This window comes from Castor canadensis, chromosome 7 (assembly GCF_047511655.1).
Source record: "Castor canadensis chromosome 7, mCasCan1.hap1v2, whole genome shotgun sequence".
Classification (NCBI taxonomy): domain Eukaryota; kingdom Metazoa; phylum Chordata; class Mammalia; order Rodentia; family Castoridae; genus Castor; species Castor canadensis.
Window position 1 is genome coordinate 73,014,441 of NC_133392.1, and position 26,816 is coordinate 73,041,256.

The window sequence follows — 26,816 nt, forward strand, 5'->3', positions numbered from 1 at the left end:
TTAAAAAATCATGAAAACTGCATTAAAATAAGCATTCAAAAAGCAGATAACAGAAAAGTAAAAAGAAAAAAGATTCTGTAGAAAGGCATAGCAAAATAATAAGTTAATATATTTATGTCATTAGTTACAGAAGATGTAATTGCATTAAATACCCTAAATAAGGGTCAAATTATTAAAGTGGGATTTTAAAAAACAGAACAGAAAGATAACCGTGCATCATTGGTGAGGCAGGGTTTAAATATAGGAACATACATAGATTAAAAGTAGACTAGGATGTATAGTAAATATTACACAGCATGGAAGTTACTTGTGTAAGATTTGGAGAGCCCCAGTCAGTGCCCCTAACTGCATTTGCCCCTTGTCTGTCTCCTGTGTCCCGGCTTCAGTGCACACCTGCATCATTTCATTGTGTTCTTTAATTCTGTTCTTAATTCTTCCTGTCTTTTTCACTCTGTGTTTTAGCTCCAGTATTTTCTTTTGATGTTTTTGTTTTTAGTTCATTGGATTAAAAAGACAAAAAATGTGGCCAGGGATGTTGACAGACACCTGTAATCCTAGTTTCTTTGGAGGCAGATCAAGGTTCAAGGCCAGCTCAGGCAAAAAGTTGTTCAGATCCCCATCTCAACCAACAAGCTGGGCTTGATGGGGCATATCTATAATCCTAGATACATGAGAATCGTAGATAGGAGGATCATGGTTAGAAGCTGGCACATAATACTCTATCCAAACAATAAAAGCAAAAATGGGCCGAGAGCATGACTCAAGTGGTAGAGTACCTACCTAGTAAGTGCAAGGGCCTGAAGTTTAAACTCCAGTGGTACAAAAAAAAAAAAAAAACCAAAAATAGTATGGTTAGGTTAAAATTAATCAGATGGAAAAAGATATACTTTACAAATCCTAATCAAAACAAAATTGGAGCTGACTATTAATATTAGACAAAGTAGTTTTCAGAGCAAAGAAATTCCTAAGGATGCTGGGATTGTGGTGCTGTCTATAATCCCAGCATTCCACTGATTGAGGCAGGAAGGTCATGGGTTTGAGCCCAGCCTGGGCTATATGGAGAGACCATGTCTCAAGAAAGAGGGAGAGATGAAAAGAGAGAGAGAAGGAAAAGTGGGGGAGGGGGGGTGGGGGAAATCCCCAAGAGTGGAGAACAAATTACATATTGATGAAATTCATCAAGATAGGGCAATTTTAACTATACTTACCCTACTTTTGACAGTCCTGGGTATTGAACTCAGGGCTTTGTACTTGTGAGGCAGTTGCTCCACCACTTGAGCCACTCTGCCACTCCAAGATAGGGCAATTGTAAATGCTTATGCATTTGATAAACAAAGGTTTGAATACCTAAAGCAAAACTGGACTGCAAACAACAGAATTGAAAAACATTCAAATCCATAATTACGGTTGAAGAGCGCTGCCTTTATTTTTCACCAATTGATTATAGAATTAATAGATAATCAAGAGTAGAGAAAAGCTGAATATTATCATCAGGCACTTACCCACTATCTAACAGTTCACTCTATTTGAAAGGAAAAGTGTTATCGGAGACAAAGAAAGTTCCTTGGTAATTCTGCTAGTAAGTGTTCAGAGCTTTAGTTTTCCATCAGAGAGTATACACATTTAGTTTCCATTGTCATACGCTAAGGTAATGATTGCATAGTCTGCTAACTTAAACAGGTGTATGGGATATTGACTGAACAAGTACAGGGATTACAAGTTAGAGAAAAAGGCTGCCACAACAAACTTGGAACATAGAGTCTTCCCATATTAACCAGTCTCTACCATACCAGACCATATGCTTCCTTTCTTCCTGTAATAATGCAGTTTATACCCTATGTAGATGATGTTTAAACTGGTAAAAAGAATTACAGTAGATTAATTTTTTTCCTCTACTTTTTCTGGACCCATATTCTAAGGCTCAGTAGTATCTCTGACACAAGTTGTTCAACCTCTTCCAACTGTTGTCTATTTGTTGATGACTCCTATACCTCAAATCTTTTTGCTTTACTCCAGACCTCTCTGTTCAGTTATCTGCTGGGCATGTTTTCTCTGTGATGTCACAGGCACATCAAAATTATTGGATTCTAAGATAATATGTTCTTCTTTTCCTACCAGAGTAACCTTCCTTTGAGAGGTAGGGGTTTCCCCATTGTTGTTCTATTTATTTGTGTTTTGTTGCTGTTTTCTAGCTTTATTGAGATTGGTCTTCTTTTAATACTTTATTTCAGTTAATAAACATCATATATCTGTTTCTCAAGATAGGATCTAAGGAGTCATCTTGCCTTTTTCTCAGTTAACTTTGGTCTTGTATACTCTTAACTCCTCAGTATGTCTCAATTGCTTAGTCTTTATTCTTATCAACACTGGTCAGGCCACCATCATAAGCCAAATGGATTCTGCAATAACCTAAAAAAAGGCCTTCTACCTACTTAAATCCTTTCTCTACATGGTAGCCAGATAGAAATCTTACTTGTTACTTCTTAAAACTTTTCAGTTTTGCTATACCTAGCTGTGTCCTATATACAAAATAGTGTATTAGTATTTTATTTGTCAAATTACTGAGTGTGTCTTGTGGTTGCCATGAAGAGGGGCAGGGCCTCACTTCTCAAATTGATTAGATGTCAAGACTGATGGTGACACAGCTATACTAAGAGTGTTTGAAAAGATTTATTCTTAATGCAATGAGACTTTCTGACATGAAGCTGATCTAGATTGGATTGTGTGAAGGAGGGGTGGGTAGCTCTGTTTTTTTTATTGTGATTAGGAGATGGATTAGGCTTGCATGATTTGAACTTCCCTACTTCCAATGGAGGAAGACTTTTTTTTTTAACGCGAAGTTTTACTATTAAATAAAACTGATGAAAGTACTATTTTTGAAATATAGAAAACTCAAGAATATTAAGAATACACACAAATTATGTTACAGATTGTAATAATCTTTTGGCTTATCACTTTCCAGATATTTAAGTATATTTTAGCATTAAAGAAGTAAACCATATTGTTATATCGTGTATATGTAATATGCTTCTCCTATGTCCCCCTCATTTTACAAAGCATCTTTCCAGGTGATAAGATGAATTTTTCTTTTTCTTTTTCCCTTTGGCACCAGGGTTTGAACTCAGGGCCTTACACTTGCTAGGCAGGGGTTCTACCACTTAAACCATGCCCCTGACTTTTTGCTGATGGGAGGTAGCAGGAGGTGGCTTTGCCACAAAAAAGTAAATAAAATAGTAACCTTCTAAAGGCTATTTCCTTATTTTATGTAAGTGGTCAATCCCTAGAAATTATGAAATAACCCTGCACACCAGATATGAATAAATTTTGAGTGATTCTTCACTATTTTTGATTATTTATGGAAAGTTGCTAAAAGTGTGGACACAGTGTTCACATCTTGTTTTCACCAGGTTTTTAGGTTTACTGTCCATTAGTTTGACTACATATAAGAATCATATTAGCCATTAACTCATAGGGTTATTTTGAAGGCTAAATAGAGGAATTAATATTTATAAAATGCTTAGAACACTATCTGGCACATTACTGAACTCTTAAATTTTTCATAATGAAAACTAAAATCAATTGTGAAAAGATAGTAGGAAGGAAGAAGACTAGAAGAAGGGTGTTAGAAAGCATTTAATTAAGTATGCCAGTTGATGATAGATTTCCATCATTGTAGCAACATACCTGACATAATTAGCTTATAAAGTGAAAAGGTGTATTTTAGCTCACAGTTTTGGATGTTCCAGTTTGTGATTGTTTGACTCCTTAACTTTGGGTTTATGGCAAGGCCTCACATCATGGCTGGAGTAAATGAAGGAATAAAACCACTCACCTCATAGCCAGAAAACAAGAAACAAAGAGGATGGAGTCAAGGTCCACTATCTCCTTCAAGGGCAAACAATCCACAGACCAAAGGACCTAAAGACCTTCCAGTAGGCCCCACTTAGCTTCAACTACATTTCAATAGTGTTTTCCTGTGAACCAAGTCTTTAATACATGGGACTTTAGATGACTTGTAAAACCCAAATTATATCACAGTTGAATCTTTTTTTTTTTTAATTTAAAAGTCTTTTATTCTTACAACAAAAACATTGAGTAAATCCAAGTGATCATATAGTGATAATCTTCAAAACTTATAAATTATATACATCCCTGCGTCATTGTGTTTTTTGTGTTTTACTGCTTTTGCTCACAGGATATTTTGAATAATCTTGAGTCATGTGACCTTGAGGATGATGATCTTATGCTTGATGTGGATCTGCCTGAGGATGCACCTCTTGAAAATGGTAAGTTTGGACAATATTAAGTACATACTTGAACTGCTTGATGGTAGCAAATTTGATACTTTATTATTTGTAGACTTAATGTTAGTGGACCTTTTCAGACTGGGATCAATTTTAATTGATATAAAATAGGTTTCAAAATAACATAAATGTTTAGTATCTGATTTTGTATATCTTAGCTATAATTATGTATGATCTAAAATCATAGTACACCTCTACCATAAAGTAAGTCGAAGATGGAGTTTCTTTTCCCAGTATACTTGGCCAAGTTCTCCTTGCATTTTGACTTTCAGAAAGAATATATTTAGAGAAATATGATTTGACTTGTAAGAGAGTGTAATATATGAACTCAATAATTATTTTAAGAAGATCAGTTGGGGAGAATGACCGTCATTCTGTCCTTTAACTCCCAGTTCCAGTCTGTCTTCCTGTGTATCCCAATAACTGCAATGGTGAGACTTTAGATAGTCCATATGCAAGAGGATTCTTGGATTTTCTTGTCCCTGGTATTATAGCATTTGGAGGGTTTCTATATTAACAACTGGTAGAGAACTAGTGACAAGCATAGAAATACCCATGGGATAAGGGTTGAAATGGAGATCTTTTGGGAAGAAGAATGATTCAAGAGAGCCTAGGATTTCCTATCAGTCAACATTTGCCTGGTCTCCTGTTCTTCCTCAAGGCCAGGGATAAACTAAGCAGGATGAGTGGAGCCCTTTTTATCCAAGGTACTTGGAAAGTGCAAGGATTTTTCAGAGTAGACAGTATTCTAGCGTCTCATTGAGGTATTAGTAGCTTGGTTCCTGCTTTACCACTAACTAACTCATACCTGTCATTTTAGTTGGACTTTTTTCCCTTTGTCAGAATGCTGTGTTATAACCAATCTAAAAAATAAGCATACATTTTTTTCCCCATCATTTATTGATACTTGGATTAGCTGAGATGAATGACTCAGACTCAGTCTGTGGGTCTGGGTTTAGGTCTACTCCATGTTTCCTCATTTTGAGACCTGGACTACTTTGGGCAGGTTGTTCTCTCATGGCAGATGACAGAAGTGCAACAGGAGAAGCAGAAGCATGCATATTATCTCTCCTAATGTCTTGGTTTAGAACCAGCACACTTGCTTCTAACCATAGTCACATGACCAAACCAAGTCCCATGGACTCACCTACCACCACTGGGAATATTCACAGTGAGAAGCCCTATAGTAATGTGACAGAGGACTTTGATTTATAAATGTGAGGAGAGTGACAAACTGAGGACAGTATTTATCACAGAGGAGAAGAATATTGCACTTTCCTATGTTTCTGCTATCACTTGGGATACTTTTGCAACTAGAGCCCAGTTCTAGTGCTGAGAAAGGAAAATCAAAGCTAACACTCAGGAAGAACAGGAAATAGCAGACCTCCCAGGATTAGGACAGCCCAGAGAAATAATGAGAGCAATTAAGGAGATTCAGTTGCAAAACAATGCTTCTAGAGCTAGAGAACAAGATTTCCCAGCAGAACAGTTCATTAGATGACAGAAAACATAGCTGTTGTTGAAATCTTAGTTAGAAGCCTGGGGGATCAAGTAGGAAAATATTGTGGAAAACAAGAGTAAAAACAAAACTATTAAAAATTGTAGGGAAAACAATAATTAGACTTGATGATTTAGGAAATTCAACATTAATTTTTAAGGCTGGCAATTTTTAAGGAGTAAGGACTTTATCTCCTAGGAATAAATCACGTCCTAGATAATGCATTTTGATTTGGCAGAATTAAAACAACTTGTCCTTGGAAACTTTATCCCCTTTTTGAGCTTAAATAGGAAGTACAGATGGAGTTAGTCTTAGAGCTTGGCTTATCTTTAGAGCATAACATAAAATTATATTGAGTAAAAGTAGAATCATAGGGAAATTGAAAAATTTTGAGGTCTTGATGGGGCTTACGAGAAGTAAGAGGGAACGCCAGGAATATATGCTATGTTTTTCCTAGTAGAAGACAAACAAGTGTTTGCTATTTGAGTTAAAGGAATACTAAAGAAAGCAGAACGTAGATCTAAAATGTATAGTCTCTGGAAACACCAAAGGTAAAATAGTATTTAGGTTTGATATGCAGAAAAGTGGAGAATGATTATGCTCTTCATATTTCCGAGGACCAAAAGGTACCTTCTGAGCTTTCTGGCAAGAAGAATAGGGAAATAGAGGTTTAAGGGATCTTCTAATATGTGTTTGAATATTGTATTTTAGTACCTTTTAGCTTCTGATTTTTGAAGTTGTTATGCAGATTTGGGGAGAGGTTTGGATTGGTCACAACTTTTAGACTCAAAAGTAGCACATCAATTTCTGCATTATAATAACTCATAATATTTAATTCATCTTTTGGTTGACTTTTCTGGTTTGCTTGCTTCCTGGTACTTTAGATGCACTGTATTGCTTTCATTCTAAGAACGTGTCAGGTGATTCAGATAATAGAGGTGAATTAAGGAAAAATATAAATTCAAAATACTTAAAAGTATGTATATATGTATGCTACTTATCAGCTATACGGAGTTGCTTAAACTAAGGTAACATTTTAATGCTAAGTGTAAATACTTACAGGACTTAAACTAAATCCATGAGTAATATGCGAATGTGAGTTTATAAATTATGTTACTAAGGGGACCAAACTAAAGTCAGTTTTAAACTTTAAGATTTATTTTTAAATTTTTCTTTTGCAATCTCATTATCTTTTGATTTTTTTCAACACACGTCAATCATGTCTTTTATCTGGTAGGATTTTTATACATACTTTAAAAAAATGCATCTGGATATAGGCTAAGAAAATGAAAAGACATTGTTGTAAATAATTTCAAATGCAATTTTACTTTAAAAATTTTTTTAAATTTTTTTTTTTGGGTGGGGCTAGGGTTTGAACTCAGGACTTCCTGCTTGCAAAGCAGGTGCTCTACTGCTTGAGCCATACCTCCAGACTTCTTAATTTTTTAAGATGAATTATTTAGAGAAACTATAAAATGTATAACCACACCCAATGACTCTTTTAATGAATGCAAACAAAATTTCAATGTCCTTAAAAAAGTTCCTTATGCAGTTAAAGGAAATGAACTCAGTGTACATGAGGATTAAACATATATACTTAAAAAAACTGCATTATCCTTTTTGTAATGGGAAGTTTGTTTTCATTTGGTGTACTGTAATAAAACACTCGGCATATTTCAAATTCAAGTTTCCAGTTAACTAAATCAGTTATTTACATAAGTGAATTTTTGAGAATCAGGAATTATGTTAATATCTACAGTTTTTAATTACAAGAAATTCTGACAGTACTTGAACTTTCTTATGTAGTAGTCTTGGACTAGAGAAACCCTTCCTGTTCTGTGGCATGGGTTAGTGTTCAGCAGTATTTTTAGTAACAGTCCTAACTCTGTAGCTATGTAAGCGCTGAGAGAAGATGGAGTCACAGGGCAGACTGGGCTTGCTTCCCACAGGGAGGGCTGGGAGTTGAGCAGGAAGGAAGGCCTGTTCGGCAGTGCCCTGTGTGCAACTATGTCTGAGTAGGCAGCCGGTAACACAATGTCTGTCTTGTACAAAGTAACTCTCTTGGAGAGTGCTCAGATACATGAGGAAAAAGTATTTGGGTAAGTGAAGAAGCTTGGGGTGTTTCACAGAGATTCTTTACATGTTTTTGTGGTATTTGGATTTCAGGGAGTGTACTATTGTTGCAAAGTACTGATTTTGTTTTCAGTAGCATTTTAGGCTTTTTGAAAACTCTACCAAAAACAGACTGAAGCACATTACTTTCTAAAACATGTGAGCTTAGTTTAAAAAATGATTTGTCTGTGAAAAAATGTTAATTTATGCTTCTTGAAATCTGAGAAAATTATGGCACTCATTTTTTTTGTAATGAATTTTGTATTGCCCCTAAAATCTTTTTCCCTATCATTTTCATTCTGAAATTAGAAGAAACTTGTGATATTGATGAGTACCACTTGAAACTGATTGCTGGTATTTGAAATGTTATGATCTTAATTTCAAGGAGGATTTTCTTATTTTAAAATAATGCAGTTAATTGTTTACTTAAGTGACTGTGATTTAAAAGTATTTAATTTAGTTTGAATAATAGAAAGTTCAGTTTTCACCAAAAGAACTTGTTATTTTTCTTGTGGAAAACATTTTGTGATTAGCTAGCATAAATTCCTGGCATCTTTAGAATATTACTTTTATTTTTCAACAGCATTTAATCATCAAGCTGTAAGTAGTTAACTTTGATAGAGCATCTACATGTTTATAGTCTTTTGCTTTTGAATCTGTCTAGTGGAGTGTGACAATATGAACCGCTTTGACCGATCAGAAAGAAATGTTCGCCAGTCTCAGGAAGGATTTTGGAAAAGGCCATCCCAGAGATGGAGTGGACAGGAACATTACCACCTCAGCCATCCTGACCACTATCATCACCATGGAAAAAGTGACTTGAGCAGGTGAGTATTGTTCTTAAAACTTAGATTTCATTTTCTAGCTTCTGGCTAATTTGAGTAATACTACCACCTCCCCCCTCCTGCCCCAGCCTGGTTCTTAGAAGTACCAGAAAGCATTTCAAGTTATATATAATACTAACTAGAATAATATTTAATTCTTTCTTTTTGGAATAAGTCTTTTTTTAGTATCTTTATCATAAATATATACTTGGTATCACAATGTATACAAATATTTACCATTTGCACTTTTAAGTTGTGGAGTGATTTTTTAGTTCTCATTTGGAAATGATTAAATATTATTTTGTTAATGTTTATAATTCTTCTAAAATATAAAATTAGTATCAAGGGATTTGCCTTCTTTGGCTTGTATAATAAGTTGAAATTTAAAAACTCTACCAGCACTATTAGAATCAGAAAAAGATGCTATACAATGCTGAAGTCTTTTGTTTTGATGTGTAAGATGTCTTTAATTTGATCAGAACTCATGTTTAATGCCAGTCTGTGGTCATTCAAGCTTAGTATCAAAGCCTTGCCTGGCACAGTTAGCTTTGCAAGCCTAGATAGTTTATTTAACCCCTCCTTACTTCACTTTACCATCTGTAAAACATACTTAATAACATCTTTCTTAGTATTCGAGATCAGGGATAAAAAGTGACTGGGATAGTTAGTTATTCTTTTTATACTAGCTCATCTCATTCCACAAAGGAATCAAGATCATTCTGGAGTACATTTACAGTCCAAATACTAAAACTGAGAAAAAAGAACAATAGAGTGCAAACATGTGGTCCTATTTATACTCCCTAAAGTAGGAAACAAAATTGTTTTTAAGATTCTTTGTAGCAAAAGCAAAGAACAAAACTTGATCTGTTATAATATATATATATATAACGTGCATAAGATAAAGGATCTATTTCTCTAGGAATTATTTGTTTTAAGAGACAAAATCCTGAGAGAGTTTTCTTAGATGTGTTCTTAGAAGGAGAATATCTTGGAATATGTTGGACAGGGCCTAAATAGTTTCCCAAATTAGAAATAGTGATAATTTTCTTAAATCTGTTCCTTAGCTATGTTTTACAATGCAAGCTGCAAAAATTCTGGACCAACTGAGAAAAGGCAATTCTTCAATGGATCATGATAGAATAGGGTCAAACTGAAAATCCTTCTATTGAGAAGATCTGGAAGAATTCAAAGAGTACATCTCATTCCAGGCATTATGTTGACTGTTGTGTTTACTAAATTGAGGTTTTTGATAATGAATGGGCACCAGAATGTTGATGTTGTCAGGCAAAACATGATGTAAAGACAATTTTCATTGCTTAATAATGAAGATTATGCTTTCTTACTCTTTGATACTAAGTTTATAAGAAGGTAAACTTGGGGTGAATTTATGAAGCTTTAGAATCCTAACTAAAACATGAATCCTTGCTTGTTTTTAAAATATGTTCATCACTTAACAAATATTCATTGAGAACCAATATATTGTATACTATCCTAAATTCTCAGGTTGGGTTGAATTTGGAGATGTGTGAGAGGTGAAAGCTTATGGATTGATAATGGTGTCTTGAACATTGTGTTGAAGGTGATAAAAAGAATTCTGCACTGAATGAGCTCAGTAGGCATATTTGCACTTATTAATTAGGGTAAGATTCATGTATTTGTTCCGTTCTATACAAAGATGAGTAGTATGCACTTCCTGTTGCTGAAATTCTCAGGGTCTGCAGGAAAGAGTGGCTTGTAGACAGTTAGAATGCCTTGTTAATGCAGTACAGTGTTGATGGGTACCTAAATATAGGGTGATGTGTGAGCAACTGTTTTTTTTTTTTTTTCTATACAGGATAGCACAGAATAAGGGGTGTTACTTTTGAACTGATTCTAAAGGAATGACTGGAGAATGCAGAGGAGTTCGTGCTATAGGAAAAGTGTGGGTGTTCTACTCGGAACAATGGAATGTGCAAGAGCTTGTGTGATAGGGGACATGTTTAGAGAACAACTTCTCAGGTTTATCGTAGCTGAGTTACTCGGTCATTTGGAGAAATGAGTAAATGAGATTTCTGACTCTTGATAGTCAACTGTCATATCTACAGTTCAGATAAAGGGTGATAAATTTCAACTTAAAGTGAGACTATTAATTCAGACAGTTCAAAATGGGATGAATTACCTGGAGTAGTCATCTCTGTCTTTGAGAACAATAAAGCTGAGGTTGAGTATAGTCATGTTAGAAAAGTTAAGCAGCATTACAAAACGAAGTAAAACTATATTCCCATGACACAACAGGTATAAAAAAGAGAAATTCTCTGGTCAACTAAGTATCAGAATGAACAAATAAAAGTTAGTTATTTGCTTAAATGATGGACTTCCTATTATACCTGTAATGTATAATACTGTGATTTTGCCAAAGGTGGTAAAGTATAAGACAGCCAATTCCCCAAACATCTGAACACAAATCTCTTCTATAGAGTATATTTTAAGGCACTTATGATACGTAAAGCATTTGTGTCATCAGTGGTGAGTTTCAGAAACAAATCCACAGCATTACTTGGGGTAACCCAGATAATCTTCCAACTCCTCTTATCTCCTCAGAGCTCCCTTTTCCAAAAACTTCCAGTATACCATGTGGAATTTCTCATATCCTAACAAAATCACATCCTTGACCACCCTTGACCTCTTTGTGTATGTTCTGCTACATGTAACTGAAATCTAGCTCTTTTCTAATTTACTTCTCCCCTAGTATCATATTTACAGGATGGATTATTTTGTAACAACTCTTATCCTTTACTGTGTAGAAGCGGAGTCTTTGTCTTCTCTCTTTATTGTTACTTCTAGATGAAGTATTCTTAAGTCATTTTTCTTTTTTTGAGACATAGGATTGACTAAATCAACTCCTCCCTCCCTGTAGGAGGATTTTACAAAAATCATGACCCTTGGCTTTGCTACAGACCCGAGTAGTTCCATGTGTTATGTTATACACAATAAGTCACTTTCTATTTTTCTCTTGTACAGTTGCTATTGGCTATACCCTCTGGTACAGTGTTAAACAAAAGTTGTGAGACTCAGCAGCTGTGCCTTGTTTTTAATACTAAGGGGAAAAAATTCAGTCTTTTACTGTTAAGTAAATTATTAGTTGTGGATTTGAGAGAGAAAGATTCTCTTTATCAGTTTGAAGAAGTTCCCTTTATTCGTGGTTTCTTGAGTGTTTTTAATCATCAGAGTTAGATTTAGTCAAATATTTTTTCTGTGTGCAGTGAGGTCTTTTTCCCTCCTTGCATTCTAATAATATGATATGGTATTCATTCATCTTCATCAGCATTTGGTGTTGTGTTTCAGACATTAACCATTAGGTGTGTAGTGGTATCTCATTTTAATTTGCAATTCTCTAAAGATACATGATGTTGAACAGTTTTTCAGATGCTTGTTTGTGGTCTGTCTGTATATCTTCTCAGGTAAGGTCTTTGTGCAGATCATGGCTCATTTTTAAATTGTGCTTTTTGTCCTCTTATTGTTGACTTCTGAGAGTTCTTTATATGTTTTAAATACCAGACCTTTATCAGATACTTTTTTGGCAAATATTTTCTCCCAGTTTGTGGCTTTTCTAATTTTTTTAATGGTGTTTTTCATGCAACAGATTTTTTTCCCATTTTTAAAAATTGTTATACTGGGGGTTACATTGTGATATTTACCAGTGTTCTTATAACATATCATAGTTTAATTCACCCCCTCCATCATTCTTCTTTATCTCCCATTCCTGAAATAGTTTCAGCAGTTCTCACTTTTCCATTTATATATATGTGTATATAATATTTCCACTATATTCACCCTCCTGCAACCTTTCCTTATATCCTCCTCCTCCCATTGGTACCAACCCCCATATAGGACTGGTTTTACCTTCCTGTTCTACATTTTTTTAAAAAAGGCATTTTTGTTTGTATAAGATACAGGGAGTTTAACTGTGACATGTCCATGTATATATGTATTACGACCCAAATTGTTTCATCCACTCTATTTTCCTCCTTTCTACCTCAGTCCCCTTCTTTTGTTGATTTCAGACAGGTTTAAAATTTTTATATTCATTCTTGTATAGAAAGAATATCAACCATATTCACCTTCTTAACTTCCTGCTTTCACTCTCTGTTTCCCATTAGCGACCTCCCCTTAGTGTTACCTGTTTTTCATAATATTACTTGTATTTGTGTTGGGGCTATATTCTACTTTGAGAGAAAATGTGGCCTTTGGCTTTCTGAACCTGGCTAACTTCACTTAAGATGATGTTTTCCAGTTCTATCCATTTATCTGCAAATGACAAAATTCCATTCTTTATGTCTGAGTAAAATTCCATTGTACATAAATAATATATTTTCTTAATCCATTCATTACTTGTGGGTCATCTTGACTTTCTGTCGCTTAGCTATTGTGAATAAGACTGCAATAAACATGGGTGTGCAGGTGCTTTTATTGTAATCTTACTTTGGTTATATCCTTAGGAGTGCTATTCCTAGATCATATGGCAGTTCTAGCTTTCGTTTTTTGAGGCACCTCCATACTGTTTTTCACAGTGGTTGAACTAATTTATAGTCCCATGAGCAGTGTATGAGGGTTCCTTTTCTCTCACATCCTCACCAATATTTGTTGTTTGGGTTCTTGAGGATAACCATTCTAACAGGAGTAAGGTAGAATATTAATGTGGTTTTGATTTGCATTTCCTTTATGCCAAGGGATGCTGAAAATTTTTGCATGTTTTTGGTCATTTGGACATGCTGTTCAGTTCATTTGCCCATTTCTTCATTGGTTCATTGATTTTTTTGGGGAGTTTAGTTCTTTGAGCTCCCTGTATGTTCTAGTTATTAATTTTTTTTTATTATTCATATGTGCATACAATGCTTGGGTCATTTCTCCCCCCTGCCCCCACCCATTTTGCCCCCTCCTTTTCCCCCCCACCCCCTCGATACCCAGCAGAAACTATTTTGCCCTTACCTCTAATTTTGTTGAAGAGAGAGTATAAGCAGTAATAGGAAGGAACAAGGGGTTTTGCTGGTTGAGATAAGGATAGCTATACAGGGCATTGACTCACATTGATTTCCTGTGCGTGGGTGTTACCTTCTAGGTTAATTCTTTTTGATCTAACCTTTTCTCTAGTACCTGTTCCCCTTTTCCTATTGGCCTCAGTTGCTTTAAGGTATCTGCTTTAGTTTCTCTGCATTGAGGGCAACAAATGCTAGCTTGTTTTTTAGGTGTTTTACCTATCCTCATATCTCCCTTATGTGCTCTCGCTTTTATCTTGTGCTCAAAGTCCAATCCCCTTGTTGTGTTTGCCCTTGATCTAATGTCCGCATATGAGGGAGAACATCCGATTTTTGGTCTTTTGGGCCAGGCTAACCTCACTCGGAATCATGTTCTCCAATTCCATCCATTTACCAGCGAATGATAACACTTCATTCTTCTTCATGGTTGCATAAAATTCCATTGTGTATGGATACCACATTTTCTTGATCCATTCTTCAGTAGTGGGGCATCTTGGCTGTTTCCCTAACTTGGCTATTGTGAGTAGTGCTGCAATAAACATTGGCGTGCAGGTGCCTCTGAAGTAACCTGTGTCACAGTCTTTTGGGTATATAGTTATTAATTCTTTATCAGATGTATAGCTGTCAAAAAATTTTCTCCCATTCTGTGGGCTGCCTCTTCAGTCTGGTGACCATTTGTTTTGTTGCACAGTAGCATTTTAGTTTCATGTAGGCCCATTTGTCAATCCTTTCTCTTAATTGCTGAGCCATTTGGGTTCTACTTAGGAAGTTATTGCCTATGCCTATTAATTGCAGTGTATTTCCCTGCTGTTTTTTGCACTAGCTTCAAAGTTTCAGGTCTTAATTAGGGTCCTTGATCCACTTTGAATTGATACTTGTGCAGGGTAAAAGACATGGATCTAGTTTTGGCTTTCTGCATACAGATACACAGTTTTCCCATCAACATTTGTTGAAGAGGCTGATTTTTTCAGAAATCAGGTGAGCATAGCTGCATGGATTCATATCTAGGTCTTCTATTCTGTTCCAATGGTTTTCATGTCTGTACCATGGTGTTTTTATTGCTATGGCTCTTACTGTGATAACACTAGTGTTACTCTTTTTGCTCAATTTTGCCTTGACTATTCTCAGCCTTTTGTGCTTCCAGATGAACTTTAGGGTTAAGTTTTCAATCTCTGTGGTGAATGTCATTGGAATTTTGATGGAGATTGTATTGAACATGTAGATTGCTTTTGGTAACATACCCATTTTCACAATCTTGATTCTGCTGGTCCAAAAGCATGGCAGATATTTCCATCTTCTGTAGTCTTTGATTTCTTTCTTCAGTGGTTTATAGTTTTCACTGTAGAGGTCCTTTACTTCCTTTGTTATGTTTATCCCTAGGTGTTTTATTTTTTTTGGAGGGGGCTATTATAAATGGATTTGTTTTCCTATATTCTTTCTCAGTCTGTTCATTGTTGGTATATAGAAAGGCTACTGATTTTTATAAATTGATTTTGTGTCCTGCTACTTTGATGAAGGTGGTTATGATGTCCAGGAGTTTTTTGGTGGAGTTTTCAGGGTTATTTTTGGTATAAGATCATGTTATCTGAAAATAGGGATTGTTTGACTTCTTTTCCTGTTTTAATGCCTTAATTTCTTCTTCCTGTCTTTTTGTTCTAGGTAAGAATTCCAAGACTATGTTGAATAAGAATGAAGAGAGTGGACATCCTTGTCATAGTACAGATTTTTATAAATTTTATGAAGTCCACCATTCATTTTATCTTTCTTGGGTGCACTTTTTATGCAGTCTAAAAACTCATTGCCAAATCCAAGGTCACCTAGCTTTTCTTCCTTTTTATCTTGTAGGAATTCTATAGTTGTGCATTTTACAATTAGGTCTTTGATTCATTTGGGTTGACTTTTGTGAAAGATTTAAAGTTATTATTTTCTTTTGCATTTGATGTCCAGTTGCTCCAGTTCCATTTGTTAAAAGACCATCCTTTCTCTCTTTCTCTATTGAATTGCTTTTACCTCTTTTTGAAATAGTAGTTGACTATATTTTTGTAGGTCTTGATTACTGAAGCTTTATATAGTAAAAGCTTTATATAGACAAAGTTGAATAATGTCAGTTCTCTGACTTTGTCCTTCTTAATATTGTTTTGGCAACTTTGGTTCTCTTGCCTGTTCATAGAATCACGTTGTTGATACCTACAAAATAACTTCTGGAATTTTGATTGGAATTGTTTTGAACCTAGCATTTAAAAATACAACCATGAACATGAAAATAAATTTATTTAACTTGAAATTTTTTATTAATGGTGAGGAAAGAAACACTAAAGTGGTTTTGAAGACAACTCTGACTAGGTAAGAAATGAAGAAATTTCTCTTTCTTTGTCTCTCTGACACACACACACACACACACACACACACACACACACACCCCATTCCCCAGCACTTAGCAATCTAACTTATGATTCACAAAAGTTAATATTAGTACAAAACTACACATTTTAGTAAACAAGAAGGTTTGAAGAAAGTGGAAAAAAATAAAGTTATAGATGTAACCATATAATTGGGGAGATTTCTTTGTAAGTATAATAATTATTCAGCAATGCGATTTTTAAGATTATGGATGGAATATGTGGATCAAGTGCTATATGTAGATTCCATTTTTCCCTTCACCCCCTCTTTTCTCCTCCCTTTCTCCTCCTTCCTCTCTTCCCTTCCCTCTTCTCTATCCCTTCCCCTTTCCTCTCTAATCCTCTCTTCCCTTCCCTTTTCCTCCTACTTTCTTTTGTCCTCTCTTCTCCTTTCTCCTCTCCTCGTCTCCTCTCCTCTCACAGATAAGAAATAAGGATACCATGTAAAGAGTCTTTTCTGTAGTTTGTCTGCATACTTTTTTTTTTTGCTATACTTAGAGAACAATATTAAATAATATTGGTGATAGTGGGCCTTTCTTTTTCATGCTTCTTTAAACACTAAACTCATTTTTTGCCTTAACCCACATCTATATTAGAGTTCACTGCTTTATATCAGCCAGCCTGCCTAAACTATGCCCAGTCACGTAGATTCTCCTTCACTAACATACTGTTGTCCACAACAGCTTGTAGTCTGCTGTTGCTTTTACCACCTGTCAACTTAATGTGGGATGTTGTTGCCAGGAGCACCCATTTTGTCTCATCCCTGTTTTTTTTTTCACCGTTTTACATCTTTGCCCTTGGATTTGTGCCTTTAGTCTTGGGAATTGACTTTACCTCCCATTCTATTTCTAAGATTCAGCTAATTATGTGAACTATATCATTACAGAAGCTTAAGTCTCAAGATCTTCATTTCTTTCTGTCCCAGACCCTCATGCTAACAGTTTCATTTTCTGAAAATAACCTCTGTTACCTATTTTCTTTATCTTCCATCTTTGTTACTTTCTGCTTCCTTGATTTCTCAGTTATGTTCATTTTTCTTCTACCAGACTTCAAACATTCTCACAGTGGGGTTTTGTTATTTTTAACTTATTGTCAGATGGTTTAGTAACAAACTAAAAAGATAAAAGGCAAATGTGGTAATATTTTAAGTCGGTAAATTTCAAAGGTATGTGCTTGTTCTTTACAGTATTGTTTTGACATTTATGTTGAAATTTTTTTGATGCAAATAACTTGGAGGCTAATAGTGCAATAATTTGTTTTTCTTTTATATTTACTACATATATCATCTAATCACTTTAGCATATATTATTATTTCAATTAATACTTATATCAGCATAAGGAGGTAAGTACTATTATCTTCATTAATATATGAATGAGGAGAATGAAATGTAGAGAGATTGTTACATAGCTAACAAGTGACTACCGAGATTTAAATTTAAATGATCTGTGCAGAGATTTAAATTTAAATGATCTGTGCATGAATTAAGGCATGGCTTTGTTTTTAAAGGGCTTATAACCTAATTAGCATTTTAAGTGAATAGCTACTGTAAGGCAGGATTTAAACCTTAATCCAAGGTCAGGGCTAGCTTTTTAATCTAATGTGGCTTTTCTTGACACCAGACCTTAATTGTTATACTCAGTTAGTGATCAAGACTTTTTGACTCTTCCCTTGAAACATTAAAAGTCTTTTTGGTGGGCCTGGGATTTGAACTCAGGGCTTTCTACCGCTTGAGCAACACCTCCAACCCATTTTGCTCTGCATATTTTAGAGATAGGATCTCACCAAGTGGGTTGGCCTCAAACTACAATCCTCCTGATCTCAGCCTTCCAAGTAGCTAGGATTATATGCATGAGCCACTGACCCATTGAAATTTTAGTTCCATGCATTTGGTTTTCATTTATGTGATCCTACTATAAGCCTATATTCCATTCCATTTCTCCTTCTCCTCCTCCCTGATGGCAGTTCTAAGGTTTGAACTCAGGACTTTGTGCTTGCAAGGCAGGTGCTCTATTGCTTGAGCCATGCCTCTAGCCCCCATACCTGATTCTCCTGCTCCTTCAATGTCTTTCCTCTCTAATCTTTCTTTTACTAATACGGCAAAAGAAGAAGTAAATACTAATAGGATTATTAACTGGTATCAATTTTAATGTGATTGTTTCTAGATTATAATTCTAAAGCAGTGCTTTTGACATGTCACAGCTACCGAAGTTTAGAATCTCAGAGAGTAAATCTTAAAAGAAAAAAAAAACCTACTAGCTAAAATCCATGTTCTTTACCCATTCATTGGAAAGCAACAACAACAACAACAATAAAAAGACAAAAGAAAACTCATTCACAAATGAAAAGAAAAAAGAATATGCAGTCAGTCTCTGCATGGGATTTATAATTTGGTTGCATGGCAAGCAAACATAGTATGTTGTGGTATGTACTTTAAGGGGACATAATACAGGGATCTGTTAGTAATACCAATGCAGGACCTAGGGGGTTAGGGGAGAGTTTTTTGAAGAAGTGCCAACCAACTTAAGGTGATTTCTCCAGACCAAGCGCATATGGAAAGCAGGATGACTGGACTGGCAAGGACCTCCAGAGGGTTAGGGCCTGGGTTTTGGAAATGAGAACGATTGTGGCATGCTCTGGGCATCTCAGATAATTAGCTATGAATTAAATCATTCTGAGGAAGACTAGTGTCAAGGGAAGAAGTTGAACAATGTCTCGGACTCAAACTATCTGTGGCATAAAAGCCATTTTTAAGACTCTCCTTATCCTTGGAAAGCATTCCTTGCTTTTGTGTCATTATTTCCCCTCCCAACCCCATAGAAATTGTAGTCTTTCATTTCAGTAAAACTCAAATTCATCCCAAGTTCTTTGCTACCCCAGAGAATTTCCCAAAACGTATTAACTTTTTTCATGAAAATACAGCCTTTTTATTCTTTACTATGCCTTTGCTAAATGATTCTGTATTAACTTGTTTATTACTACATGGTTTTCATCGTACATTATGCAGCTTGTACATCTGTTTGGTCAAGATGGATAAATTCATGCTAGTTAATTTATCACTTTTGAAATTTAATAATTCAAAGGTGTTTCAAACTAATAAAGCAGAATTATATGGGACCAAATTAGGATCTTACGTATTGGTGAATAATTTAAAAGCTCATAAAGGGGAGGGGGTGTGGGCGGGGGGAGGCGAGAAATGACTCAAGCCTTGTATGCACGTATGAATAATGAAAATAAATAAATAAATAAAATAAAATAAAATAAAAGTTCATAAAGATCATTTTCTTGGGTTAAGAGAAAGTCAGTCATGAGGTACTCAAAAGTAGTTTCAGGGAAACTGTGTTTCCAGTGAAAACATTCAATGACTGAGGCTAATACAAGCCAGAAGCTATGTGATAATGATAAATGATTTGTAAAAGATCACTGCATTAATTTTATTACCTTTACTTCTCTCTGAAGTTTTGTGTCTTTTCCCTCCATCTTCTTCCCCGCACTTCCAGAGGCTCTACTTATAGAGAATCCCCTTTGGGTCATTTTGAAAGCTATGGAGGGACCCCCTTTTTCCAGGCTCAGAAGATGTTTGTAGATGTGCCAGAAAACACAGTGATACTGGATGAGATGACCCTTCGACACATGGTCCAAGATTGCACGGCTGTAAAAACTCAGTTACTAAAATTGAAACGTCTGCTGCATCAGGTGAGTACATCGCGAACATTTCTAGCTCTAATAGTTATTGATAAGTGGATTCCCTTTCCCTTTTTTGTGCATAAAATTTCTTGGGTTTCTAGCACCCAAGAAATTAGATTTCTTTAGAAATAATGCCTGTAAATAGTACACAGTCAAAACTCTTGTTGGAAAAAAATGGGAATTTTGCATAATCATTTCAATATACAGCCTCAGTATTTATGAACTGTTTATTTGGTAAGCCAATCTCTTTAATTTCTCTTCCTCATTTTTATAATGTTAACCTTGTAAGGTTGTAGAAAGATTTAGGAATTGTAGCAATCTAATACCAGAGACAGTAGGAATTCAGTAATCAGTGGCTGCTACTTTTGGTTTCAGCTAAATGGGAAATAAGAAAGACCAGTTTTTTTTTTTTTCTTTTATTATTCATATGTGCATACAAGGCTTGGTTCATTTCTCCCCCCTGCCCCCACCCCCTCCCTTACCACCCACTCCACCCCCTCCCGCTCGCCCCCCTCAATACCCAGCAGAAACTATTTTCCCCTTATCTCTAATTTTGTTGTAGAGACAGTATAAGCATTAATAGGAAGGAACAAGGGGTTTTGCTGGTTGAGATAAGGATAGCTATACAGGGCATTGACTCACATTGATTTCCTGTGCGTGGGTGTTACCTTCTAGGTTAATTCTTTTTGATCTAACCTTTTCTCTAGTACCTGTTCCCCTTTTCCTATTGGCCTCAGTTGCTTTAAGGTATCTGCTTTAGTTTCTCTGCATTAAGGGCAACAAATGCTAGCTAGTTTTTTAGGTGTCTTACCTATCCTCACCCCTCCCTTGTGTGCTCTCGCGTTTATCATGTGCTCATAGTCCAATCCCCTTGTTGTGTTTGCCCTTGATCTAATGTCCACATATGAGGGAGAACATACGATTTTTGGAAGAAAGACCAGTTTTTAAAGTGTCATATAATTTAATTTTTGCTTGAGACTTTCAAGTTTAATCTTCCCTAAGTCTTATCTTTTGAGAAAGACGGATAATAGTGATATGACTTACTCAAAATCATGGGATGAGCTGAGGTAGACTTTGGTTTCTGATTCAAGAAAACTTTGCGTAAACATTTAGCATTTACAGACAAGGTCAGATGCACAGTAGGAAGCCAAGGAATAAAATACTAATTTTGAATTGTGGATAACTATTTTTTTTGGCGGAACTCAGAACTTCACACTTGCTAGACAGGGTGCTCTACCATTTAGACCACTCCACCAGCATTTTTGTGTTGGGTGTTTTAGAGATAATACCCAACTCTTTGTCTGTGCTGGCCTTTAACCATGATCCTCCTGATCTCTGCCTCCTGAGTAGCTAGGATTTCAACTGTGAGCCACTGGTGTCTGGCTTTTGTTTGGTTTTAAATCTATATTCGTATTTTGTGTACTAGCCATACCTAATTTAAAATCATGGTTGAAAAAGAATACCCTGACTTCTCTCTGATACTCAATTTCCTTTCTGGGTCACTTTCTTCAGGGTTGTATGTTTTAGCTTCACGTAAATGAGCAGGGACCAAGTCCTAGAATTCCTCTTGGCCATTAAAACCAGACTCATGGTATTTGTCCAGTAAAGGCTAGCTGAAGTAAAGGGTCATAGCAATGCTTGTGAGTATAAATATTCTGATACAGTTGGGTTAATCACTTCATATTATTTAGTTAGGATTTTTTTTACTATTATCCATTATTATTCACAAGAATGTATCCATTTCTGTTTAGCCCTTGAGAAGTGTACTACATTCTTGTTCATTTGATATTTGATTTCCTTTTGAAAAGAAACTTTTTTGTGCTAAGACTGGGAGCAAGAGAGTGAAGGAACCTTTTTGGATCTGGGATTCTTAGACTCCTCCTAAGGTATAAATAGATGCCATGATTGACATATCCAGACATAGAACTTAAAACCCAAGTTGAAGTGTATCTAGGGAATAGGCTTTGTTCTATAGTATTCCCTGTTGGCTGGCTGGCGAGATTTTCTGATCAGGTGCTTCAGCTCAAAGGAACTAGGAGGTATGAAAGGGTGGGAAACAGCTATAATATATTAAATACCTTCTTTATCCAGTCACTGGTCTACCTACATCCCATACCCTCTTTTGTGTCTGGGAATGTTGCCACAAGTCATGAAGCATGATTAAATATCAGCTGATAGACTGTAGTATCTCTAAAAATGAGAGCATGATCATAGTTGAGGAGGGAGTTGGTGAGTTGATAACCAAGGACTAGCACTACAGAAATGAAAAGTGTTTGTTTGAGGTACTTTATGTAAAACTGTGATTCTCTTAATGGTTTTTTCTGTCATTATGACCTCTGAAATTTTAGGTTTGTATATACGGAGCAAATTGAGCTTACTTTTTGCTTGTTCAGTGAGAACAAAATTGTGAGGAGAGAATTGCAGAATCTTTTTTAGGGTATCTTGGATGATTCCTAAATGGTAAAGTTAAAAACTGAACAAGTGCAAGATTTCTATTATTGCCTCTTTTAATTTCTTTCCTATTTAATTTTACAAAATTAAAAAATATCAATGTCAGACATATGCATGGTTATAAAAAGGTTTAATGACAAAACATTATTTCTACCATGTCAGTCAACCTATTATCAGAACAGGTCATTGTCCATAGTTTCCCTAGAGCTGTCTGCTGTCTGCAGGGACTTCCTTTTGCCACAATCTGGATTAGAATCCAGTATTTCCTAAATAGCACATCTTCTTTCTTTTCTCCCAGTTAACTCTGTCATTTTGATGGCGTATACCCTTAATTTATTTTCTAAGAGAGGATGAATGGACAGAAAACTCTTTATGTTATTACATTACCAAAAATTTCTTTATTTTACTTTCACATTTAATTGATATTAGTAATTTGGCCAGTGTGGAGTAGTTTTGCTGGAACGAAAGTGAGACATCTATAGGCATTGCTTTTCTAGGATCCTGTTTAGCCATTGGGAAGTGTACTACATTCTGGACCATTTTGAGTTTTATCTTGTGTTTTTTAAAAATCTGGGCAATTTAGAATTTTTTGGCATTCTGCCATTTTGTAGTCATGCCTTATGATTTTTGTTGTAGTTCTTGGCGAAAACGTGATGTTTCAGCATTGAGGTTCTTTGGAGATTCATGTAGTGTGAAATTTTCTGAAATTATTTCTATAGTTATTTTCCTTCCCCCTTTTTCTGTGTTATCTATCTTTCTGGAATTTTTAGTAAGCAGAACCTAGAATTTTTCAGTTGAGTCTTATTTTGTTATTTCTTTCATATAATCCTTTTGGAGGTTTGATTATGTTTTCTGGTGTATTGTTTTCAACTTGCTATCCCAGCTCTGTATTGTTAATTAACTGTTTATCTTAGCGATCATATTTAAAATTCCCAATTAATTCCTTGTGTGTGGGGATACTAGAGTTAGAAGTCAGTGCCGTGTGCCCAGCAATTTTTGCTTTAGTTTAGTTTTAGGATAGGATCTCACATTTTTGCTCTGCGCATTGTGCAGTTACCCTCCTGTCTCCATCTCCTGGGTAGCTGGAATTGGGCCAGCTTGTTTGAAAGAGGATCTTACTAATTTGTTTCTAAGTTCTGGCCTGGAACGACCATCCTTCTATCTCTGCCTCCCATATAGCTGGGATTACAGGTATATGCCATCACACACTGTCCATTATATACCATTTCTTATTCATATATTTGTTTTGTTTGAAACTATATTAAGCATAAAGTTTCTTTCTGTTTTGTTTTATTAATCTCAGGTTCCTTGCATTATCTCTTTTTAAAGGATGTTTTCTGTATTTTTGTTTGTCATTGTTTTGGAAATTTTCTTCAAATATATACTGATTCTTTGTTGTTGATTAATATTTAAGTGAGGAACTAAAACAGTGATTCAGGACTGTACATGAACCAAGTTTGCCAACCAGCTGGCTTCATTTTATGGTGATGAATGGATGAATGGATGCCAGGAAGCATTTTTCCTTTCTGAGGTTTCTCCAGAGAAGAGTCCTCTAATTTTTGCTTAGAATAAAGGCAGAAGCCTGGGAATATATTTATTCATTAAAAAGATTTTCATTTAATTCCCACATTTTTATCCTTAAAAGTTTATACAATTACCTTTTTTTGTGTGTCTGTTAAAACATGGGAAAGAAGAGAGGAAGGAACCAGACCAATTCAGAAAGTTGGATATTTTTAGGAAAAGTAATGAGGATTTCCTTAGTTTCTTAGAGTTCTGAAAAAGAGTGTGGGGCAAAACGATAGCACTATGCTAGGAGAAACATAAAGCACAATTAGATGCAGTGTGAGAGTCTTAATTCCATAATTGGTGTGGACAAGTAGCTATAAAGGACATTTTGGGTCAGCTGGGGAATTTCATAATGGCCTGAATTTAAGATCAGATAGAAATTTGCTAAAATGGAATGGTAGAGATTGATTTTTAACTGGAAAAAATTGGTTATAAAGCAGCATGTACATCATGATCCTATGTCTGTATCTTACCGATATATCTTCAGAAATATGTGCTCTAAGCAGTTAACAGTGATGATTCTTCCATAGTGGGAATGTGATTGGGTTTTTTTGGTTATTGTTTTCATTTAAAATTTAAATCTAAAATTTTAAATTTTCCACCATATATATTTACTGCTTCTGGAAAAAACAAGGTTATTTTAAGAGTACATGTCCTGTTCAAACATCAGTTGATAATTGGATATGGTTATAATTTAGGGTCCTAGAGAAGAGGCAGGAGTGACAGACAAGCTTAGGGCAGATTGTCAAGGGGACTGTGTACCAGCTTAGGCATTATTCTGTTGGTAGTAGAAAGACAGATGAGCGACTTAGCCAAATTGGCATTTTAATAATGTTCCTCAAAGGAATTTATGGAAAATGAGTATGAGGGGTTGACAAGTTATAATATTTAGGAGGCTATTGTAGACTTCCAGATTTTAGGCTAAATTTGTTAAGTTTAATTACTTTGAGAATATAGTTGGATTTTAGTGCACTTTTCCATGCATTTTCTACGGAACTGTGTATATAAAACTTACACAGTACTCATTAATTACATACTGGTCACTTTTCTAGATTTTTCTAACACACAGTATCTCTAGTCCTTGAAAAATAAGTGATATTGGCATCATCCTATTGTTGAAGAATGTAAGCCTTAGAAGGATAGTGATAAAACTAGGTTTTTTGTTTCCCCAAGTCTCTTTGACTTCAAGTCTCCTTGCACATATTCTAGGAGAAATATGAACCACCTGGAGAGAAGAATATGAAATAGTCTTCCAATACTCTTCTTACCATCACTTCCCATTCTATCAGCCAAATCCTCAATGGAAGCTATTTTATTAAATGTCCTCTCATTGCATGCAAAAGTTGTGTTTGGCCTTTGACCTAATTTTCATTTGCTGTATTCAGCTCAGGGTTACTTTACAGCTTAAAAAGGACTTGTGTATGTCTCAGTCTGTTCTTCACAGCATCAGTGTATGGGATAGGAAGGACAGCAGGAGTAATTCCATTTTGATGGTCAGAAACTGAGACTGTGAGATTGAATCCTGTGTCTAAAGTCAGGCAATTGCATATTAGTGTTGAGTACATTTTAACTGTAGGGATTTTGAATTATTTTAGGTTAATACCTCTACATAGTTTGTTGCGTAAATTTTTCTAACAGTTTTAATCTTACCCGAAGAATATAGGGACATAATGAAAAAATAATTTTTAGTGGTGTCTTGTCTCTTTACCTTAATTCCCTATACCCTGTTTCATAAACTTTCTTTTGAAGCATAATGTACATACAGAAGTGTCTATCTCAGTGACGTTTTACAAACTGACATTATCTGTATGGACTGCACCCAGCAAGAGCAGATTAACCACTTGGTTTCTGGAAACATAAATGAACTTGCCTATATTTGAACTTTCAAGTGAAATGAAGTTATATAATATGTACTCATGTTATGTCTGGCTTCTTTTGTTTAACATTGTATTTGTGAGCCATTCATTTCTTCACATTGCTGTAGACTACTTCATTTTGTAACTATGTACAATGAATTTCACTTGTTCTACAGTGCATTGGCATTTGGGCAGGCTTCCAGTTTGGGATTATTATGAATAGTGCCACTAAAATGTTCTAGCAAATGTGTTTTGGTCAACATATTTATTTTTATTTATTTATTTATTTTTGGTATTTATGTGTGGAATTACTGGGTCAACCATAAGCCATGTAGGCAACTGGTATTAGTAGACATTAAAGTACAGTTTATGAAAGTTGTTATATTCATCCACTTTTTTCCCCTCACTTTTTTCCTGTTTGCTTTTATTTTGTTACACATTCACCATCTATTTTGACCTTGGAGTAGCAAATGAAGAATCTAAGAGGGTGTAATAGGAAAACATAATGATACTTCTTTCTGAAATTTTATGGGGTTGAAAGATACTTGACCCCTGTGATTAATTCCCTATCTACCTCAGAATGCTTGTTTGGGGAATAAAAATAAAAGAGTATGTAGTAGTGTTTATGAAAATATCAAGTGTGATATGTAACTTTTGTTTCATTATTCCTTCTTACTCCAGTTTTGAGAACTGAAAAGAAAACCAGTACTTCTTTCCCTCATACAATCTCCTCTTCTCCCTCTACACGTGTGTGTGTGTGTATGTGTGTGTGTGTGTGAGAGAGAGAGAGAGAGAGAGCGAGAGAGAATGTATGCACGTACCCATGTAGGGGTATGCACCTATGTAGTGGTAGGTGGACAGAACATTGAAAGCAGCAGCATCCTGGGTGGGTGAACTGAGTTAAGGAGTTACTGAATAATTACCACTTGGCTGCAGAGAACCACAGAAAAGCTAGCACCTCGTGTTCCTCTATATCCACACTTTTCTAATCACTCTATGAAAAGAAGAAGAGTATGTAAACTACACATAAAAAAGAGTATATGTGGCATAAAAGTTCAATGGATAATGTTTGTATTCACCATCCAGGTAAAGAGATGAGATATTTA

At 35.4% G+C, this 26,816-nt stretch overlaps 1 protein-coding gene across 12 annotated transcripts in view; it reads left to right on the forward strand.

Annotated features, from left to right (window-relative positions):
* Nucleotides 1-26,816, forward strand: part of Ccser2 (coiled-coil serine rich protein 2) — a 152,116-nt gene that overhangs the window by 71,374 nt on the left and 53,926 nt on the right. For 5 of the 12 annotated variants that reach the window (XM_020185045.2, XM_074079322.1, XM_074079323.1 and 2 more), the window contains 3 exons: nt 4,196-4,286; nt 8,579-8,741; nt 19,651-19,846. In XM_020185045.2, the coding sequence (XP_020040634.2) occupies nt 4,196-4,286; nt 8,579-8,741; nt 19,651-19,846 (450 nt within the window). Of the gene's footprint in view, nt 1-4,195; nt 4,287-7,605; nt 7,902-8,578; nt 8,742-15,412; nt 15,748-15,923; nt 16,067-19,650; nt 19,847-26,816 lie in introns of those variants that run through there. The other 7 variants (XR_012449771.1, XM_074079324.1, XR_012449772.1 and 4 more) reach the window with 6 other exon arrangements.